General features: G+C 52.3%; 8 protein-coding genes across 8 annotated transcripts; 6 read left to right on the forward strand and 2 right to left on the reverse strand.

The window, feature by feature from the left end:
• Positions 1-1,135: 1,135 nt before the first annotated feature.
• J4E78_004201 (uncharacterized protein) lies at positions 1,136-2,717 on the forward strand (the record flags this gene model as incomplete). The annotated part of the gene is made up of 2 exons (XM_049364831.1): positions 1,136-1,653; positions 1,703-2,717. The coding sequence occupies 2 exons, from the start codon at positions 1,136-1,138 to the stop codon at positions 2,715-2,717; spliced, it is 1,533 nt and encodes a 510-aa protein (XP_049223909.1).
• Positions 2,718-3,150: 433 nt separating this feature from the next.
• On the reverse strand, positions 3,151-6,448 carry J4E78_004202 (uncharacterized protein; the record flags this gene model as incomplete). The annotated part of the gene is made up of 2 exons (XM_049364832.1): positions 3,151-6,183; positions 6,233-6,448. 2 exons carry the CDS (start codon positions 6,446-6,448, stop codon positions 3,151-3,153), a joined length of 3,249 nt encoding a protein of 1,082 aa, XP_049223910.1.
• Positions 6,449-7,769: 1,321 nt separating this feature from the next.
• Positions 7,770-9,350, forward strand: J4E78_004203 (uncharacterized protein; the record flags this gene model as incomplete). The annotated part of the gene is made up of 2 exons (XM_049364833.1): positions 7,770-9,106; positions 9,161-9,350. The coding sequence occupies 2 exons, from the start codon at positions 7,770-7,772 to the stop codon at positions 9,348-9,350; spliced, it is 1,527 nt and encodes a 508-aa protein (XP_049223911.1).
• A 1,686-nt stretch (positions 9,351-11,036) lies between these two features.
• J4E78_004204 (uncharacterized protein) lies at positions 11,037-12,411 on the forward strand (the record flags this gene model as incomplete). The annotated part of the gene is made up of 2 exons (XM_049364834.1): positions 11,037-12,144; positions 12,197-12,411. The coding sequence occupies 2 exons, from the start codon at positions 11,037-11,039 to the stop codon at positions 12,409-12,411; spliced, it is 1,323 nt and encodes a 440-aa protein (XP_049223912.1).
• Positions 12,412-12,840: 429 nt separating this feature from the next.
• Positions 12,841-13,855, forward strand: J4E78_004205 (uncharacterized protein; the record flags this gene model as incomplete). The annotated part of the gene is made up of 3 exons (XM_049364835.1): positions 12,841-12,977; positions 13,029-13,189; positions 13,554-13,855. The coding sequence occupies 3 exons, from the start codon at positions 12,841-12,843 to the stop codon at positions 13,853-13,855; spliced, it is 600 nt and encodes a 199-aa protein (XP_049223913.1).
• A 797-nt stretch (positions 13,856-14,652) lies between these two features.
• J4E78_004206 (uncharacterized protein) lies at positions 14,653-16,543 on the reverse strand (the record flags this gene model as incomplete). The annotated part of the gene is made up of 3 exons (XM_049364836.1): positions 14,653-15,542; positions 15,599-16,320; positions 16,371-16,543. 3 exons carry the CDS (start codon positions 16,541-16,543, stop codon positions 14,653-14,655), a joined length of 1,785 nt encoding a protein of 594 aa, XP_049223914.1.
• A 912-nt stretch (positions 16,544-17,455) lies between these two features.
• J4E78_004207 (uncharacterized protein) lies at positions 17,456-19,307 on the forward strand (the record flags this gene model as incomplete). Its single annotated transcript, XM_049364837.1, has 2 exons — positions 17,456-19,237; positions 19,293-19,307. 2 exons carry the CDS (start codon positions 17,456-17,458, stop codon positions 19,305-19,307), a joined length of 1,797 nt encoding a protein of 598 aa, XP_049223915.1.
• Positions 19,308-19,953: 646 nt separating this feature from the next.
• Positions 19,954-21,208, forward strand: J4E78_004208 (uncharacterized protein; the record flags this gene model as incomplete). Its single annotated transcript, XM_049364838.1, has 2 exons — positions 19,954-20,015; positions 20,068-21,208. The coding sequence occupies 2 exons, from the start codon at positions 19,954-19,956 to the stop codon at positions 21,206-21,208; spliced, it is 1,203 nt and encodes a 400-aa protein (XP_049223916.1).
• Positions 21,209-21,346: the final 138 nt, after the last annotated feature.

Genomic DNA, 21,346 nt, shown 5'->3' on the forward strand with positions numbered 1-21,346 from the left:
AGAAATATTTAAGAAATAATTTACTTATTCTCTTTCTAAATTATTAACTTAGATAATATTCTAAAGAAAGTATTTTTAGTTTTTTTACTTTTTCTTTTCTTTTTTATTATTTAGTATAGTAGTAGAGTTCTTAAAATTATTATAGTCTAAATTATTTACTAATTAATCTAACTTATAGTCTAAATTATTTAATAAATAATCTAACTTAAACTTATTATTAGATTCTAGCTAGGTAGAAGCTTATATAGGCGTAGAGTTAGTAGAAGAGGTAAAAGAGTTAGTAGAGAGAATAGTAGAAAAACTAGTAATAGTGTTATAAGTAGCTATAATCTAAATATAGAAATCTAGGTAGAATTAATTAAGAAGTAATTAAGAAATAATTTAAATAAACTTATATATCTTAGCTTAGATCTAAACATTAGTAGAATTTCTAACTTACTTAGTAAACGCTATCTTTAGCTAGTAAGTATAGTATAGATAGTTTTTAAGCGCAGCGTAACTTATATACTTCTACTAAGAGAAATATTAGAAATAATTAAAAAATAATTTAGAAATAATTTATACTTTATAAAGAATTTTACTTTAAATTCTAATATAGTAGTATAGCTAACTTATATAGATAATAAGTTTACTCTATATATTAGTAGAAAAAAGTAAATACTTAAATAAGTATTAGTTAAGCTAAAAAAATTACTTATAAGTAGACTAAATTTATTAAAATTATTTATAAATTAATTTAGAAATAGTTTATATATTTCTTTAAAGAATACTTTAAATTTAGTAAGCTATTATAAGTAGTATAGTTTAGTAGAGAAGTTTAGTAAAGTTATATTATTATTATTTAAGTAGAATTATTTCTAAAATAATCTATAATTAATTTACTAAGGTGCTACTTTAGCGTGCGTATTAACTGCGCATAGATACCTTAGTATACTATATCTTAGCGCGCTCTTAGTTAGATAGCCTGCGTCCTAGAAGGAACCACGCAGCCACCTAAGTACGTCATTTCCACGCGCGGAATGTCAGGAAGGTCCAACGCACGCTATGCGCGCCAACAAAACCCAAAACATGCCCATTGCACCCACCCTACGAAGCATCTCCCCCCAACTGCTCCCGTCCCAGCCCATCGCTAGCCATGTCGCTGAATCCCGAGCCCTCGGCGCCTGAAGAGCGGGCTGAGCACCATCTGCCGCCCAAGTCGTACGCCGACGCCGCCGAAGAGGCCCTGGAGCCCCAGCAGCCACAATCACATGCCAACGGCACCGACGGCACCGCCGAACACCACGGGAAGAAGATACTGGGCAAGGCCAACGAGGTAAAGACCAATGGCATCAAGGTCCCCTCTGAAGAAGACAAGACATCGCTCGAAGGCGTGGGTCAGGAGCCCCGGAGTCCAACAGTGAAGGGCCATCGTCGCGTCTCATCGCGCGGCTCTCACGGGTCGCTCGGCCGCAAACAGGGCGAGCAGGCGCAGAAGGACATGAACGGAGCACACACGAATGGAAATGGCAAGGGCAATGGCGACGTGCTGACGAGTGTGAAGCCGCAGCAGGAGTTCCAGGTCGCCAAAGCAGACCGCAGAACCGACCTCAAGCGCAGAAACTCGGAGCTCACCACAGGACGACAGGCAGGCGCGGGATGGTCCCAGAGCAAGTAAGTTGAAATGCTCCTCATTCAAGGCGTACAATGCTGACCGCCGCAGAATACGTTTCGCGCCCATGAACGTTCCCCTCCAGCGCCGCCTCCAGACCCTCGCCGTCCTCATGCACACGCTCAGCATCGTCGGCGGCCTTGCCATCTTCTTCTTCCTTTGCAGCATACCCCTGCTCTGGCCCATCCTCCTGCCGTATACCATCTACGTCCTCTTCTCCAACGCGGGCACGTCGGGCGAGCTGTCGTTCCGCAGCGACTGGTTCCGTCGGCTGCCCGTCTGGTCGCTCTTCGCTTCATACTACCCCGCCCGCCTACATCGCTCCCAGGAGCTGGAGCCCACTAGGAAGTACATCTTCGGCTACCACCCACATGGCATCATCTCCCATGGCGCCTTCGCTGCCTTTGCAACGGAAGCGCTTGGCTTTTCGCAGCTCTTCCCTGGTATCACCAACGCCCTGCTGACCCTCGATTCCAACTTCCGCTATCCCATCTATCGCGAATACGCCCTTCGTCTCGGCATGGCCTCCGTATCTCGCGAGTCCTGCGAAAACATCCTCTCCAAAGGCGGTTACAACAACGAAGGCATGGGTCGCGCCATCACCATCGTCGTAGGCGGCGCACGTGAATCCCTCGATGCGCGCCCCGGTTCCATAAAGCTCGTCCTCAACCGCCGCAAGGGCTTTGTCAAGATGGCCATACGCACCGGCGCCGACCTTGTCCCTGTCCTCGCCTTCGGCGAAAACGACGTCTACGACCAACTCGATACCGATTCGCATCCCTACATACACAAGTTCCAGATGCTCGTCAAGAAGTTCATGGGCTTTACGGTACCCATCTTCCACGCGAGGGGTGTCTTCAACTACGACGTAGGCATGATGCCGTACCGGAGACCCATCAACATCGTTGTCGGTCGCCCGATCAGGGTGATGCAGGACACGCACCCAGACAACGATTACATCAACGAGATACATCAGAAATACGTCGACGAGCTGATGCGCATCTGGCACGAACACAAGGACACTTTTGCCAAGCACAGGACGGGCGAGCTGGAGATCGTCGAGTAAGCATCACTGAGCTGCTTTCCTTGCAATGGCTGTCACGATGCTGTTCTTTCCCTTCTGTGTTGTATTGTGTACTGGATCATAATTGGGTAGAGCCTGGAAAGCGCAGACACGAAATAGCAGTCATAACCCTTTGAATAGCAATGATAGATCATCATAATCAGCATTCCCATTGATCCTTGGCATGGTATCATGGCAAACGCAAACTCGCCTTATATGAAGTCGTAGGCAATGTCACTATGCAAGTTGATCAGGTTGAGACATGGACGTTTCTTGAACTTCTAAATCGATATTCCAGAGTAATAACTACAACGAAAAAGACCGCAAAGGAAAAGCACAACTGTGTACGACAAAAAAAAACACGAAATAAACGCCACCCAGCATTAAACATTTTCTGGGTATTGCATGTCCCAGTCAACCAACAGAGCTTTAGTCATCAGTCTGTTGAGAAGTGGCTCATGCGTGCCGAAGGATGCGTGTCCTTCCTATCCTCATCGGTAGAGAACGCCTTCAACTTGTACTCCATCACCGTGGTGGAAACACCTTTGCCCTTGTCGTTGCTGGGGCGGCCGCTACTCGGGGTGCTTCCATTGAGGGTGCTACCATCGGAGGCACGGTTACCTAGGCCGTTCTCCGCATCACCGCCGTCCTTCTTGTCGTCCGCAGTGGCGTTGACAGCGCGGCCAGTAAAGAGGTCCTCCGGGAAGGGGAACAGCGTGCGACGTCTCGGTGGCGACTTCTTCGTGGCTGTCATCCATACCAAGGCCGTCATGTCTTTACCGAGGGCCTCAATGATGGGCGTGACAATGGGGAGACAGGCGAAGAGCACACCGTAGGATGTTATGCCGACAATGGTTACGTTGATGCCGTAGCTGAATCCGCGCTCGGCTAGTGCGACCATGAGCCAGGATCCGTAGGTCCAGAAAACAAGGCCGTGGAGCAGGTAGATGGTGAAGACGTGGGGGAAGAGGACGAGGAAAGGAGGCGTGGAGAGGACCCATTGTACCGCGGCGGAAAGCTCGACAATGGCTTGCATGCCGCCTGCGAAGAGAACACCGTTGAGACGCGGGGTGTAGTATGGAGGGTAGCCTGCCTGGTCTGTATCCTGAATGGCTACACCAGTTACAGGATCGGGGTGGATGCCGCGTTCCGCAGTCGAGAAGTTGAAGTCCGTGTCGACCCAGTTAGGAATGACGTTGACGGCGAAACTGGCGCCGACGCAGGCCCAGAAGAAGGTGATGGTGGCGTAGTATGCTCCCGGTCGTGTGGCCAGGAACGCTTTCCACTTGTAGGTCACGTCGAGGTCGGTGAGGAGCAGACCGAGCCAGAGGTATGTGCCCCAGGACTGAGCATACCAGTGGTTGATGAGGCAGAAGGCGTAGTAGCACATGCGCTTCCATGGTGTCTTGATCTCGTAAACCACGACAGCACCGAGAAGGACGAGCCAGGAACCTTGGAGTTGCACGGCGATGGTCCAGAGGACACCGGTGCAGTAGTGCAGAGTGATTTGCGGGACGGCGTTGGGGACGAGGAACATGAGTTCGAGAACTTCAGAGATGTACTGGCCGAAGTTGTTGTAGCGGCTCACGTAGGGCCAGGTCGACCAGGTCAGCGAAGGAATGTATTGCAAGAACTTGGTCGCGCCAACGTCAATGAAGAAGTATTCCAGCAGGGCCATCGAAGCGACAGGAATCATAAGACGGGGTGTTCGGCGTACGGCTGCCTTGGCGATCTCATCCATCTTGCCCTTGCGCAAGTAAGGTGCGGTCAAGAAACGGACGGAGGTTGTGAAGAAGACACCAAGCCACATCTGGTTGAGCAAGAACGGACCGATGATTCTCTGGGCCCATGGCTCAGATGCGTTGTGTGCATCTGCACCAGGTGTGACGATAGCAGGGACGAAGGTAAGGCCAAAATGCATCAGGGTGACCACGAGAGAGCAGAGCGCCGTCAGACCAGCAAGATGGTCGATACGTTGTCGCTGAGGCAGAGGCTGAGGGCGCATACGAGGAGCTGGTAGGGCGGACTCAGTGACGGTCTCCATTGTAATCTTGTCATGGGGAGCAATCATGGGAACGGATGGGGTCATGGTGGCGCGCGGGTCCATCAAGGTGAGCATAGAGTTGCGATCTCTTGAGATCGCTGTGCCTGGAGTTCCTGGAGTCATCATCGATGCGTGAGGATCGACCATAGTCAACATAGAGTCGCCACCTCTTGACACTGCCGTTCCTGGCATCGGTGGCATAGGTATGTAGAGATCCTCGCGCGTAGTGTTGAAGTTGCTGTTGAAAGGCGTTGGCCCACGGCTATCGAAGAATACCGAGTTTGGTCTGGAGAGACCATCCTTGGGTGTAGAGCCACCGAGAGTCGAGGTACCGGGGAGCCTCTCGATCGCCAAGTCGTCGTCGTCTGAGTTGCGCTTTTCGGAAGCGGAGGGAGTTTTCTGGTCGGCACCACCACGAGAGAAGATCTCGTGCGAAGCCACTGTGAAAGTACTGTCGCTGAACGGATTCTTCTTTTCGTCCTCGGACTCTTTCGGCTCTGTGGAGGAAGCTGGGGTAGGTTTCGGGGCTTCACTCTTGAGCTTGGGAGCGAGACGTCTGATGAGGGCGTGGATGATAAGGACGGTCGAGAATATGATGCATGACACGGAGAGCCAGAGTGCCGGCATGCGCCTGATGTCTTTGCCCTTGTACTGCTCCCATTTGTCTGTTGCGTCATCACCATACGGTGTGGAACCACGGAGTTCAATGTCGTCCATCGAGCACGCATCGGTCAACGGGCACCTGGCGACAAAATCCTCGCGAGCATCTACGCTCATTGTAGAAGAGTTGAAGAACATGCGGATCCAGCCAACCTCGGCAACAGACTCTGTGCGTTCAGGCGGACCACGCATGGAGTAGCGGTTACCGGTTGACCAATGCTTGAAGAACATGGCCGAGGGAACAGAAGGCATGCCACCGTTGTTCTTCTGTAGGACCTGCCTAGTGAGGTTGCCACCGATGTAGAAGTTGATGTAGTCCGCGGTCCAATCGATCCTGTACTCGGTGAACTCCCATGGGTTGATGCTGCCATTGCTGAGGCCGCCACCAAGGGTAGTATAGTTACGGTTCGCAGCCGTGCTGTTGAGAAGCTGACTGTAGTTCATTCCGAGGTTGCGCGTAGTGAATTCATTGTTGACAAAGGTTCCCACCCATGGGTCTCGGCGGTTGTTCATGTTCATGACACTGAGCTCGGTGATCTCGGTCTCATTGTACTTCCACATCATGGATGCCGCCGTGCCCGCGGAATCCATGTCTGCAGACTTGAGTAGAGTGCGGAAAGAGCCATGCTGGATGTCGCGTCGCTTTGTCCGCAGACTAGCACCTCGAACGAGATGCTCAGCAGTCGAAGGTTCCACAACAAGCTGAAGAGAGTCGTTGTTGAATCTGAGATTGTCGGGAGAGGCGCCTTCGCGATAGACAGCATTCTGGGAAGCATTAGCTATGGACTTGGAGGCACATTCACGGCAGACGGACCCAATCCTTTGCATACTTCTGAGCAAAGTCTTCGGCGATGAAGTCGATCGGTAATTGGGTAGTCTCGTTGAAGTAGACAATGATGGAGTCAGTAAAGAGCTCTGATGTCTGGGTGTCGTAGAAACCGCAGGTACAATTGTCCTGCCCACGCGTGACATCCGCAAGCGCAGGCAAGATATGCACCAGGGCAAGACCGAGCAAATGAGAGGAAAACATGCTGATGAGAGAGAGTGACTGAACAGAAACAGGGACAGATGCGCTGCTCAAGTCAGAAAGGCAGTATTTGTCTGCGACATATGCATGCAGCTAGCTGTGCAAGGCCTGTGTAAAGACCCCGGCCTAAGCTTGCACCACTGCTCTCCGGACGGGGAGGAGCCGCCTTGCTTCTCCGATCAGCATTGGCATCAGGTTGACGGCGTTGCAAAGTCCCCTATCTTGGACAAAGTCTTAGCCTGCTTCATGAGGGTCATGATCGGAGCGTTGCCTCAGCGGGGAGCGCGCGGCCCTGCAACAAGGCCAAAAAAGGTATGCAAGCTTTCCTTGGCAGGCCCGTACTTGATAGCAAGCAGAATGGACGTCGTGGCATGGGGCTAACTAGCCGCCGTAGGACGTGCAGACGAGAAGGTTGAGGAAGATGCCGTGCCCGCGCTGTCGGTGGGTCGGAAACGTGCGCCGCACTCCTGCCCGTGCATCGACGCTAGCACAGACGTTTCCTCCCAATGCATCCCGCGCTCGTTCTGCCTCAACAAACCCGACGAAACTTCATCACCATCCCAGTTTCGATCATTGATCTTCGTGCCAGCATCGACCGATATCAGCCGTTTCCGGAAGGCGACAAGGGTCCGCATCGCACTGCCAGTCCCAGCCGTGCTTCATGCGCTCAGCACGCCGCTGCGGGATGCCATTGTCGTGTCAATACCCAGTGCAGTGTCTCGTCTCTCAGCTTCTGCAGCCTGAGTGGCACCGTGGACACCGGATGCCAGGAAAATGCACCGCAAGATAGCGGCTGGCATGTGGCCCTCCGATGTTCCTTCCCCAACCCGCCCGATTCTGCATGTTCGTTGACGTTGACCAAACTGCGGTCAACTGGTAAAAAGCACCTGGTTGGCCCGCCAGACTTGTGGACGTGGGTTTGACATGTGACTTGGCATATTCACCATTCCCGACCTGTAGAGCGGTACCGGGGTCGACATGGCCAACGTGCAGGGCCGACCCACTCCAATCTCATTATCACAACTTGGCGCTGTTGATGCTAGGTAATGCTGATCTCAGTTGAGCACGAAGCTTGCATGGAGACCAGCTCCCACGGGCGGTAATCACGGTTTCGACATGAACCCTTCGGCGGTTTTGCCCCTTCTACAGTCGCTGCGTGTCGGCTACGGTGTTTACCATACGCACTAAGCAATTGTGCAATCAAGGGCCGAATATATGTTCTGTATCCGCTCCTTGTCAGTAGTCTCACCCCCTCCATCATAGTCACCATTCGCTTTGACTGCCTCTTCCATCGTTAACTGTCACATCACACACTCGTTTCAAGATGTCTGACACCACGAAGGACTGCGTAATTGAGGTCGGGGAGGTCACTTCTCCTACGGCCAACGAGAAGTCGGTCACCAAAACTCCTTCCATCGCTACTGAGACGATCGGACGGACATCTTCCTGGATCTCTGAGTGGACGCCCTTCGGTCTGGTCGCCTCCTACTACGTCTTCTCGGTATGCCTCTACATGTACTGCAGCAACGGGCTTATTGCCATCTTCTGGTTCATATACATGTGCACCAACTTTTACATTGCCGGCACAACTGTCTTGGAGGCCTTCTTCAGTATCACGCCCTGCCGCGAGGCAAGAGCAATCGTCACGCAAGCGCAGGAGAAGCAGTGGCTATTCCCTACGCCACACCACAAGCTACCCATCCTGGATCTTCTCATCGTCGCCTACCTACCCAATGAGCAGGACATCATCATGGACCGCGCTCTTTATGCGCTTGAACAGCTCGACTACCCTTCTGACAAGATCCGCATCGTCGTCCTCTACAACACCCCCAAGCCAATCGAGCCATTGGAGACTGAGCTGCACCAACTTCCTCTGCGCTTCCCCCATGCAAGAGTCATCAAGGTACCCAACTCGACTTCCAAGGCAGACAACCTCAACTACTACTTCACGCTGGACACTGGATCTGACATCATCGCCATCTACGATTGCGACCACTACCCTCACCCCAACTCACCCCGATGGGCCGCTGAACGATTCGTTGCCGAGAAGGATGTCGACATCGTCCAAGGCCGCTGCATCATCTTCAACTCCGACGACAGCTTCATGACCAACATGATCGCAGTCGAGTTCGACAAGATTTACGCTGTCTCTCATCCCGGCCGTTCTACTATGTGGGGATTCGGTCTCTTCTGTGGATCCAACGGCTACTGGCGCACGTCGCTTCTTCGCAATCTGAAGATGGACGACACAATGCTTACTGAAGACATCGACTCTGCACTTCGCGCATTCTCCAAAGGTGCCAAGACCGTCCATGATCTCAACGTGACTTCCTACGAGCTGGCCCCCACAACCTTCAGCGCATTCTGGAAGCAACGTCTGCGGTGGGCTCAGGGCTGGGCTCAAGCTAGTATGCGACACATGAAGATGGTTTGGAATGGTGTCAAGGATCCGTTGCACGAAGAGCACGCCAAGCGCAGCTTCACTGCTCGCTTCGGTGTTTTGTCGCTATTACTCATCCGCGAGTCCTCGTACTATCTCGTCACACAGTACACGTGTTTAGTCGCATCATTCGTTATCGTCAAGTTCCCGACGTCCGGGGAGGAGCTCTGGAAGCTGGTCTATTTCCAGTACCCCGTGTCACAGTGGCTTTTCATTATCAGGTTCGTACAGCCCTCGACGTAATCTTGTACCTTGCTAACAGTGTCGTGTCACAGTATTGTCTGCTTGATTGCTACTCTTTGGATCACCAACCAGGTCAAATCCGAGTACATCTCCAGAAGGATGATCATCCTCTTCTCAGTTCTGTACCCGTTTTACCTGGTTCTCAACGCCACAATCGGTCTTTACGGCCACGCTCGCCAGCTTGTCAAGTACAGCTCCTGGAACCCAACTGCTAGGAAGTAGGGCCATAACATATTATCTTCTTAATTTTCTTTATTGTCAATATCATAGGGAAGGGGCACAAGGCTTTGGATGCACTCGTTTAGTTCGGGATGAAGCTCGCAAGCCATTAGCGGCGGCTGAGGCTTTCATGAATCATGCATCAGTATATAATACCCGATTAATTACATCATAATCACTATTACTACACATTATTTCTGCACATCTTGACATGATGACCGTTGTTGCAAATAAGGTTCTTCGAGGAATGACGCGCTCTTCTCATTTACCAATGATCATTGTCCATCGATTGACTCTGTTGTCCTGGCTCCTGAGTGGTCAACATGTGAAACTCGATCTATGAGATAACGCGCGGCATCACAGCGGAATGCAGAGCATCAGCCTTATCCCGGGCGACTCACGTCGGCGATACGATTTCCGATCTGTCACGCACAGTCTATCACGGAAGGTAAACTCAGAGATAAGTAAAATCCTAGCATGAAGCAGGGCCGAAGGGCAGCGCCTTACTGAAACGGACCCTGCACCCTGATGCGTTGCCAGAAAGCATCGGCCTAGCGACATGAAAAAGGAAATAATCAACAGCATCAGGGGTGGCCGGGACATTACAAGTCGACTATGCGGGCGATCGACACGCGCTCGCTAGCGCGTAGATCCACTTCGCAAGTGTGCGTTCCCTAGGCCGCGTGGGATGCTACCTACCACACTACACCTGGCGGGTAGCACAGCATCGTAGGCCGGCGGAACCATCCGCAAACTTGCTAGAAAAATTCGACACGGCGTTATCTTCGGTGAGTAAGATCTGTTTCAGCGGGCTTTTGCTCTCCGGAACGCGGACCTTCCTTTTTTGGTGTGAGCACACGAGTCAGCCCCTCGGATTTTGGAAAACGTGCGGATTTCACGACCCTTCGTGGCCTATCGCACGGATGTTCGGTATGAAAATCAATGTGCACGGACGGCCGCAGTTGACATGGCGGTCACTGACAGGTGTAGATGCCCAAGTAGGGCTGCCCCATGCGCCACACGTGGAAGGTTCTGAGGAAGGCCGTTGCCCGGCGGTACCTGGGTGTTGAGAGATCAGGGTGCTTTTCATCGAGCACGTCACGACGTGCGTCTGGGATGTGTATGTTGAAGACGGCAACGTTACAAGTCGGCAGGCCGACATTTCAACATCCGAGATCAAGATAACGATCAACAGCCGCCCGCTTCGTGTAAGTGGTCCGGATGCCAGAAATGCGAACTATTGTATGCCGCCAAAGTTACCCGCTGCCAGCCTCAACTAGGGTCAACGCTTATCGAACAACTGCTCAGCGGGACGTAGAGAACGCCACAAAAAGCATAGCTGACCCTTGGCATGCATGCGCCTGAATTGTGCTCGGAAGCTTGCGTTGCAACTAAGCTCAACGCTTCCCGTGCTCGGTAGGCAGATGCTGTGCTAGTCACGGAAAGAAAAGTCGCCTTCAGGTACGTGGTCGTTCTGGTGGCCAAGGTGCTGATCTCGGGTCTCCCACGGGGGGTCTTTGGTACGGGACGTGGTGCTACTGCCGCAAGTAGTCGCCAAGGGTCGTGCTGGTTTTGTTGTCTGTGTGGAATCAGAAGTCGAGGGTAAATTGCCTTGTTTGTAAGCTGCTCTTCCTCTTTATCACCGAGATCCTCATCTTTACCGCGGTATCGAACAAGATGTCTGCAACAATGGAGCCTACCCTTTCATCCAAACTCAAGGCTATCTTCCCCTCGTCGTCGGCCGAGCAAGGAACGACAACCCTGTCGGCTGACCAGAACTATCTCATTGGGCTTCGTGGCCTGTTTGTATTCCAATCATTCCTCTACGTGTTCTTCCAGACCTTTCTTCCAGCCGCCCTTCCAGACTCGAAGAATGTTGATGGCCCGGCGTACCAGGTCGCACTTCGAAAGTCATTTTCAGTAATCTTCGCCAACGAGGCATTGATCTACTCATGGATCATCTTCCTCTCCGCACGAACTATCTGCTTACCTTACCTCGCCAACAAGACGCGTGAGGTCGGCGCATCGAGTGTCTTTCGTCGTGGCATCAGACTATGGATTCCGACTTTCATCGCCTACTCTTTTGCAGCAGCGGCATTCAGCACAACCTCGACCGACTACATCTCCGACTTCTTGGCCTCTACTGGCAATATCTCCACCATCGCACCGACGCGGATCCAGAACTTCTTGATTTACTTCAACTCCCTTTTCGAGATCTTCTGGGTCAACAAGCGTTACGCTAGTCAAGCCGCCAACGATGTCTTCCCATCTGGTACGCTTTGGATAGTGTCCGTGCTCTTCCAGCAAAGTTATACCGTCTACATCACCATGGTCATTGTGCCGAATACACGCACCTCATGGCGAGTAAAGGCTATGCTAGCTTTCATCGTAGCAGCGTTCTGGGTACAGAGCTGGGCTTGGTACAGCGTCACCGGCCTAATCATTGCTGATGCGGTCCTCAACATGGACTTCAAGGCCCGGTCCCAACGAGGATTCAAGATCGGCAACTTCGGTATCCCAGTCTGGCCACTTTATGCTGCGATGGTCCTTACCGGTGTTGTGCTGCAGTTCGCCTTCATCTCCGGAAAGCCAGACATGCGCGACAATGAGCTATGGGGTCACACCGCGCTGTACGATGACGGATTCTTGAACGAGAACGTAGATCTAGACCAGCCGATGGCGAGGGTTGACAACTACCTCATCATCCTTGGGTCGATGCTTCTGATTGAGACGTTCGAATTGCCCCGGGCTATCCTTCGCGGAGGCTTCTTCGTTTCGCTAGGCAAGAGGAGCTTCAGTAAGTCGCAACTCTTCGACAAAGTTATGGAACAATTACTTACACATACCAGGCTACTTCCTCGTCCAATCCATACTCATCTACACCGCCGGTATCAAGTTATACACGCACATGGCCGACGCCGGCATGAACGGTTCTCTGAGCACTTTTGTCTGCTTCTTGGTCTGCGCACCGCTGGTCGCTATAGTGGGAGAAATTTTCTACCGTGTTGTTGATTTGCCGAGCATTATTCTGGCTAGAGGATTTTGGGCGTTCATGACGAAATAGGTGGCGGCAACGGCGCGCTACCGGCACGTGGTTCGGGCCATCGTCAGCCACATTTCTTGACATCTCGCTTACCAGCCGCGCAGCTTGTCTCCTCATTCGCACTGCTCGGGGAAACATTATCCGTCACATCGCCCTTGCACAAGACATTTGGCGAGAAGCTCACTGGTCAACAAGCCTTTCTCCATAGCTCGGCATGCTCTTTGGAGATATCCCCGCAGCATTGGTGATCCTTCGAAACTTCCCCGCAATGTGGAGAGACCTTAGCCTATGAACATTGGTTCGGGAAGATGTACGGTTGCTTGGACGTGGGCGTTACACTAGCTAGATCCTTCGATGTTGTTAATCTGTATTCCATTTTCTGTTCGCATTCTTCTCCTGTTGCTGCCGTGAAAGCGCATTCTACTGTGACTAGTTTACCAACCAGCCACAATGGATAAGCCCAAGGAAACAGACACTGAACGCATCGAAAAGGCAATCACGCTGGACGAGACGATCGACACAGCCCTGGACAAGCGTCTGAATCGCAAGTTTGACCTTCGTATTCTGCCTTGGTTGTTCGGGATATGGTAATCTACTACTCCACACCGTTCAAGGCCTATACTAAGTGAGAATTCTAGGCTCTTCTCGTTCATAGACCGCAGCAACATCGGCAACGCAAGGATAGCCGGCCTGTCTGACGAACTTTCCATCACAACCGGTACTCGGTTTAACATCGCCCTCCTCGTATTCTACATCCCGTACATCCTCGTCGACGTACCGTCTAACCTACTCGTTAAGCGTTTGCGGGCCGGGATATACCTACCAGCTCTGATCACGGCATGGGGTCTGGTGTGTACATTCATGGGCTTCGTGCAGTCATTTGCAGGGCTGGTGGCATGTAGACTGTTGCTGGGGTTATGTGAAGGAGGCATTCTCGGTGGCGTGATCATCTACCTTGCGATGTTCTATAGGCGAGGCGAGATGCTGCTGAGAAGCGGTCTCTTTTATTGCGCCGCGCCTCTATCTGGGGCTTTTGGTGGACTGCTCGCTTCGGGACTGGCAACCATTGAGGTTGGGGGGTATCGAAGATGGCCCTGGATCTTCTTTAGTAAGTTCTCGCTAATGTTTCACGTAGTGGAGGTGTTGCGCTGACATGATCTCAGTCGAAGGCGCAATCACTGTTGTGTTCGGCATCGTATGCTTCTTCTTCATGCCGGATACCCCTGCCGCAGCAGCATTCTTGAGTGATGAAGAGAAGGAGTGGGCATTGCGACGCATGAGGCTTGACGCAGGAGGATCCACCGAAGTTGATGTCGACGATGAGAAGTTCAGTTGGTATTGGGTCAAGATGGCACTCAAAGCCCCGCAGACGTACCTTTCTGCTTTCATCTGGTTCTTCTTGTTGGTTCCGCTCTATGTAAGCTTTTTCCGGATCTCAAATGCCGGAGACTATGCTAAAGCTTAACAGAGCTTTTCGCTGTTCCTTCCTAGTATCATTGCCGGCATGGGCTATCAAAGCACCACCGCGCAGCTCTTTACGGTACCACCTAACATGGCTGCTTTCATCACGGTAATTGGCACGGCGTACGCCTCCGACAAGTTGAAGAATCGTGGTTATTTCATCATAGGAGGTTGCGTGATAGGGATATGCGGTTACGTTATGTTGATAGTGGCGACGACGAATGCCGTGCGGTACGCCGGGACGTTCCTGGTCGCGATTGGTGTCTTTCAGGGTTCGCCCATGCTCATGGTAAGCTTCGCTTGCGATACGAAATGATGACTTTACTCATCCGTCATCAGGGATGGGCATCCAACAATCTTGCGCCTCACTATGTCCGCGCAGTCGGAGTTGGTATGGTAATCAGCATCGCCAATTGCTCGGCATTCATCGGCACGTTTATCTATCTTCAGCGTGATGCGCCGAAATATGTTTTAGGCCATTCTGTAAGCCTTGGTGCATTGGTAGTAACGATCGTACTCGCCGCCATACAGTGCTGGTACCTAGGTTGGGAAAACAGAAAGCGAGAGAGAGGTGAACGCGACGATAGACTCCTGCGAGCGGATGCGGATAGACTTGGCCATCAGCACCCTAGTTTCAGATTCACGTTGTAGCCGAGAGGAAGTGGTAGCCAAAAAAAGCCTTGGTGATGGTCCAGGGTGGGAGCTGATACGAATACTACATTAGTACGTCATCTGACAGACAAACGTGGAGAAGTCTGCCGCCTAAGACATTGTGACAGAGCAGAGTGCGCTACCCCTGAGTCACTTGGCTTTCTTGTTGTCTCTTCCCCCAATCATGCCCTTTTGCTTTGTAGTATTTTTCTTCCACGGTGTCAGACTGCCGCCTCCAGCCACCCAGCCGATTGCCATGACGATCAACGTGAATGGCACGGCCGTCAGGAAGTACCAACCATACGTCGTCTTCAATGCTGAAACACTCTCGTTCATGCTATACAGCCCAGATATGAACGTCAACGGGATAAAGATGGTCGCCAGCCATGTTATCCTCGCCATGTTATGGTTCTCCTCGAGCCCGCGACGCGAATCTTCGATGGAGATCTCCGATGTGACAATACTAGTCAGGCGGTCGACTCGCTCCTGCAGTTCATTGACAGCGGCAAGAACGCGTTTGAAGTCAGGCACTATGTCCTCGAACCCTTCTACATTGTCGTAATTTATAGTCAGGTTGTCGGAAAAGAGCGAGCGTACGGAGAGAGGTGATGTGGGCGCAACGGAGGACTGAGTAGACGGGGTAGTAAGCCGCGCTGCAGCCGGAAGCGCATGTTCCAACGTCTCCGTTATCATCTCCCGAAACACTGGGATCTGCCGACGCCAGGTATGCAGACGCTTGAGCGAAGTGTCAATGGCATCACCTTTCGAGCGGAAGAGGCGTGGCATCTCGAGTTCCCACTCTATCTGGCTGAGACGAGCTCTTACATAGTCGCACACTATGAGCCACTCTGCGCAGATGGTGTATATAGTTGGTTTGGCGAGGACTTGCGCGTTAATCTCATTTCCGTCTTTCCGCTCAAACCACGGGAAGGCAGTCGTCATTTGGACAATGTCTTCGAACCAGGATACTGAAGACTTGATTGAGGGGTAAACTTTGGTGTCCATCTTCGGTGTTGGCAACCAATTACTGCGATCATACCCTTTACAGTGTCAGTCAATTCAGTACCTCAGCTACTGTCATTTTGTTGGTACTTACAGAGTGGCCGGCCTTGGCTAACAGTTGGATCTAGCAAGACGATACCGACGGTTCCATTACCACACTTCTTGTCCTTGCCGATCCACATGGATGTACGCGTGCGCATAATGGACACGACTGCTCCCTTTCCATCTTGGTAATGCCAATGGTTCTCATCGTTATCAGGCCGTCTGAGCACGTTCCAAGAGTTTGCTTCCAGCCTCGAGTTGAAGTAGTCCTCTTCTGTTTTGTGGTATCGTAACCTCATATTGCGCATCCTGAACCAGGGCCGATGCCTCATGCTTGAGACTAGGCTGGGTGGTGACGCCCAGGGGTCACGAGTGTTGTGCCACACGTAGTCATCGATCTGCTCTCGAAAGAACAATGGATCTATATCGAAACGCGCTCCCAGCAGCTCAATGACTTGTCGAGACAGGTCTTCTACTATAAAGAGGCGCAGGGGAGGTTCTTTCGTATGCTCAAGCGACAGAGCTTGAAGAGTTTCTTGAAGCAAAGCAGGCGATTTAATCGCTGTAGCTTTTGGTGCAGTGGCAGGACGATACTCGACGAAGGTGACGTTTGTCTTATTCGCACGGGTTTCGCGTTCCTCTGGGTGCTCTTTGATCTCATTCCAGCGTAGTGGGGTAGTGCTAACCTGCATCCAGTCCGCTAGATGTCGTAAAGTCCTCCACGAAGTCGACAGCGATTTGATGTGCGCCAAATACGGCCGGCTCTTGCTGTTGCTGCATTACGTGAGTCTTGACCTGGAAGACTGTCAATGCTGTGAACTTACGGGTCCGGCAATTCCCACTCGTCTGCGACTGGTATCCTCTCGTATGCATCTCCAATCAATTCATATGGGTCAGGGAAGTCTGCACTGTGCGGAATATGTTTCGCAGACCAAAGTGCGGGGATCGTGCCTCTCTTGGAGGGTTTGCCATTGCTGTTGTCGGAGTAAGTAGACATGGTCGCTACCTAGGTACGGACACTGACAACGCGCAACCATGCCAGAGCGGGTGGCGAGATGGATTTATAGATGGACAGGCTGCAAGGCGATGTTGGGGGCTGAGGGCTGAGAAGGCTGAGACTCAAGCGCGACGATCTCTAGTTGCATCAAGGGGCTCGTACATACGCGAGGTTTCCAGCTATGTACACCCGCGCGCCTGTATGCGGGTGTGGAGAGCTAACAGATATGCCAGGCGGTCCATAATCTCTCTGCAGTCTTGATCGAGTAGATCAAGACGCGTCAAGAAGTCGTAGGGATATCGCGTTGGCTGAATCCTCGAATTTGGCGCGCCGTCAGCTGAAACGTGCAATGTCCAATTTGGGCTAGACGTGAAGTTGGGTCCGACAGCTGCAGACAGCAACAGGGCTAAGCAAGTCACGCGTCTAATGCCAGCTCACATTGGACCTTTCCAGAGATGACTGCATTACGCGACAGGCTACTGCGTTGTCGGAATATCGTTGGACTGTGTGGTATGCGCCTGGGGTTGTGATGTTGACTGCTGCTGTCACGAAAGTTGAAGAGGGAATGACTCCACGGGAGTGGTTCCACCGCAGCAGCGCCGCCTGCCATTTCGGTCTCCGGTCATTTCATTCCTCAAGAAACCAACACCCTATATCAGAGCATCCCTTTCAGTTCATCACACGGCATTGCCCCACGTGAAAGGCTATAATGGGGCGTTTCTGGGCTTACTCGCGTACGCGACGTCAGGATCAAATGTGGAGAGAACGCGGGGCGCGCAGTACACCTCGGAAGCCCCCAAGGGCCACAGAAACGCAACATTGGCGGGACACTTTTGCGTAGTCGCGCCCATGTCTCGATATCTTGCAGGAAATCATTAGTACTCTGCAAAACCTTTTCATTGGAATCTCGATATGACATACGGCATCTTCAAACCTCACTGGTCCAGATACCTAGGCCCTGACGCTCCCGATCCTGCCAAAGACACCTATCGACCTCACGATGAGGCTGTATTCTCGTCGCCATTTGGACCCTTTCCACCGACACCGGATGATCTCAACATTCACGAACTCTGCTTTCCGCCGAACAATCCATTACCCGAAGATTACCCTCTATTCATCAATGCTATAACAGAAGAGGTCGTCACACTCCACAGCTTCTATGCTCGAGTATGTGCATTGGCGCGTGTCTTCCGGTATGACGGACCAAATCCATTGGGTTTAGACAAGAGTCCCATAGACGACAAGGAAGATGGCGAGATCCTAGCGCTATTCTCGCGAAACCACCTGCATTATCCGATGGTAGCGCACGCATGCTTTCGATCAGAATTGGTCTTCGGGGGTATCAGTCCGGCAAGTACACCGTATGAGCTTTGGTGGGTGCTCAGGAAGATGCAAATTACCAGCATCATGTGCCATGAGACACTACTTCCAGTCTTGAGAGAGGCGCTCAAGCTAGGAACCGGTGAATTCGATGATTTGCCACTCAAGCTCAAGTTGAATCCCAATAAAGTCATCGTGCTTAGCGACAATTCTCAACTAGATACCGTGTCGGGATATCGTACGATCGAGTCGCTCGTGAGGGAGGGTTCAAAGCTGCCGGAGCAGCCGCGGAAGCTGCTTGGGGGAAACCGAATGGCATATCTATTCCAGTCTTCAGGAACTTCGGGTCTACCAAAGGCAATGATGATCACACACAGTAATGGTTACCACTCGGGAATACAGACGCTTATCACTGCCACGCAGGCCGCGCGCTTTGCAGGAGACGAACCGTTGACACCCGTTACTATGCTGGGCGTCATACCAATGTACCACTCATACGGTATGATCATCTGGATCCTTCGCGTCAATATGATCAAGCAGACGAGTATCATGCTGCCGAAATGGAACCTTGAGCTTGCTTTGAAAAGCATACAAAAGTACAAGATCACACATCTTCCACTGGTACCACCTCTAGTTCGCCAACTCGCCCAGAGCCCGTTGACTGAGAAGTACGACCTGAGCTCTGTGATCGGCGCGTCGAGCGGCGCTGCATATCTGCCACCAGATGTCGCATACCAACTGGCCAAGAAGCTGCCTCAAGGTGCGGGGATGCCGGTGCCAAGTGGCTATGGTCTGAGCGAAGCAGCCAGTATCGCGAGCCCGGCTGCGCATGGCATATTTGGATTGGAGCCTGCACTACCCGGCATGATCGGTTATCTGCTACCGGGTATGCAAGCTCGGATTGTAGACCCTGAGACACTCAACAATGTGCCCAAAGGCGAGAAAGGCGAGCTCTGGGCGCGCGGAGCAGTCGTCACCCCTGGATACTTCAGGGACCCGAAAGCTACTGCGGAAATTTTCACTGAGCCTGGTTGGCTACGCACTGGCGATCTCGTGATGCGCGACGAGCGTGACCGTATCCACTATCTCGATCGCCTGAAGGAGATGATCAAAGTCAAAGGTCTCCAGGTCGCTGCTACGGAGGTTGAAGATACGCTGCTCGATCACCCAGAAGGTCTGGTGCGCGATGCGTGCGTAGCGGGTGTTGATAACGGCCGCGGCGATGGCTCTCTGTTCGTCCGGGCGTGGATTGTGCTGACCACTGAGGGCCAGAAGCAAGGAGAAGAGGCTGTCTCAAAGAAGCTGCATCAGTGGATCGAGGGACGTCTGAGCCGACACAAGTGGCTGACTGGTGGCATTGAGGTTGTGGATTCGGTGAGTACTCACTCAACGTGAGCTGCTGGTGCTAACGACTTTTCCAGATTCCCAGAACCCCCTCGGGTAAGATGCTGAGAAGAGAGATGCGGGACCGATATCATGAAATCGTGAAGAACAATAGCAAGGCGAAGCTGTAACTCTCATTATGGACTGACCCGCCTGTGGCTTTGCTATGGACAATGAGACCTACGAGCTCGTCTTCAGATATATCCAAAACGTACTGTGGTATCATCTATGTGCATACGCGTATGGCAGATCTATCGAATGTGATTGTGGAATCTAGCCGCAGTGCAGCTATGACATGCTTGTCGACACTGGTATCGTCTCTGAGATATGATTATTGCTTTGATCGTTGTGCTGGTGGAGGTTGGGAGGCTTGGCATCGGCTCTGGCGAGACGCGTCCACGGGTCCGTCCAGCATTCACGCCCACTCCTTACTCATCAACTCCCCAACACACGGCAATCGCATCTTAAGTCCGACACAGGTCGCGACGCGGGCCGTCTGCTCCTTTAGGCACCGGCAAGACGATGGAGGGGCAAGAGTGGGGTTGAGATGCGGCGCTTTGCCCGAAGTTCGGTGGGCGTCATGACGTTGGAGCTCTGCAGCTCCAGCTACAAAGTCAATCGCCTGATGCCGCCAAGTGCATCTCGTCGTTGAACCCAAAATCTCACCCTCAACCTACCAAGAGACTACGACAACGTTTATCTACGCCATGTCATCACCAAAGACCGTCCGCTGGGGCATCCTCGCGACTGGAGGCATCGCCGTCACCTTGTAACTACCCCGCGCTACACCCCGCGGAAGCTGTTTACTAATAGACAAACAGTACCAAGGATCTCCTCTGCGACCCTACTACACGTGGCGTTAAGCACCTAAAGCACACGGTCGTCGCTGCCGCCTCCTCGTCCTCCGAATCGCGCGCCAAAGACTTCTTGAAGGAGGTCGGCGCACCCTCCGACGCGAAGGCATATGGCTCCTACGAGGAGTTCGTAAAGAACCCGGACATCGACGTCGTATACATTGCCACACCACACTCGCACCACTACCAGAATGCTATGCTCTGCTTGGAGGCCGGCAAGAACGTGCTGTGCGAGAAGGCGTTTACGGTCAATGCCGCCCAGGCGCGCAAGCTGGCTGAGGTCGCAAGGTCCAAGAACCTCTTCTTGATGGAGGCTGTATGGACGCGCTACTTCCCGCTCTCCATCTACGTCCGCGAGCAAATCACTTCTGGTCGCATCGGACCCATCACACGCGTTATCTCGGACAACAGCATGGCGCTCGACCCCGAGAACAATTTCCCAGATGGCAAGCACCGCATGGTCAACCCGGACCTGGCCGGTGGCGCCCTACTTGATCTCGGTATCTATGCCCTTACCTGGGTTTTCCAGACCATCTACCACACCCAGCCCGAGAACTCGCGGCAGGCACCCAAGCTCCAGGCTTTTGTCAAGAACTACGAGCCAACTGGCAAGGCCGACGAGCACAGCACCGTGATCCTGCAATTCCCCCGTTCAAAAGAGCAAGGCGGCGAGGTTCATGCCGTAGCGACGACCTCGCTCCGCGTCGCCACAGCGCCCGGAGGCAACATGGACCAACCCTTCGTCCGCATCCAAGGCCCCAAGGGCGAGATCCAAGTCTTCGGGCACTCCTTCCGTCCTCTCTCCACCAAGATCATCGGTTCAGATGGCAAGGTTGAGTCGAAAGAATTCCCCATTCCGGGCCCAGGTAAGGGAAGCGGTTGGTACAATGGCTTCGGTGGCTCACTGCAATCAGAAGGCGAGGGCCAGGGTATGTTCTGGGAAGCCGACGAGGCGGCAGATGCTATCATCAACGGCAGAAAAGAGGGTCGCTTCCTTGGCCTTGACGAGAGTGTGTTGATTATGGAGGCTATGGATGAGGTGCGGAAGCAGGGTGGGCTTGTGTACCCAGAGAAGATTGAGACTCTCGACTACCCTACGCAGTTGTAGGTCTGGCTTTATGAGTGATGGCTGGAGAAGTATGCTAGGAAAGAAATGTAATAGATGTCGGGCAGTCACTGACCCTGACCTACTTTCGCCGATTCATGTGCTCTTTGCCAGCTGTCAAGACTTCTTCGTGATAGAGCG

Source organism: Alternaria triticimaculans (assembly GCF_023758025.1).
Source record: "Alternaria triticimaculans strain BMP 0046 chromosome Unknown scaffold_4, whole genome shotgun sequence".
NCBI lineage: Eukaryota > Fungi > Ascomycota > Dothideomycetes > Pleosporales > Pleosporaceae > Alternaria > Alternaria triticimaculans.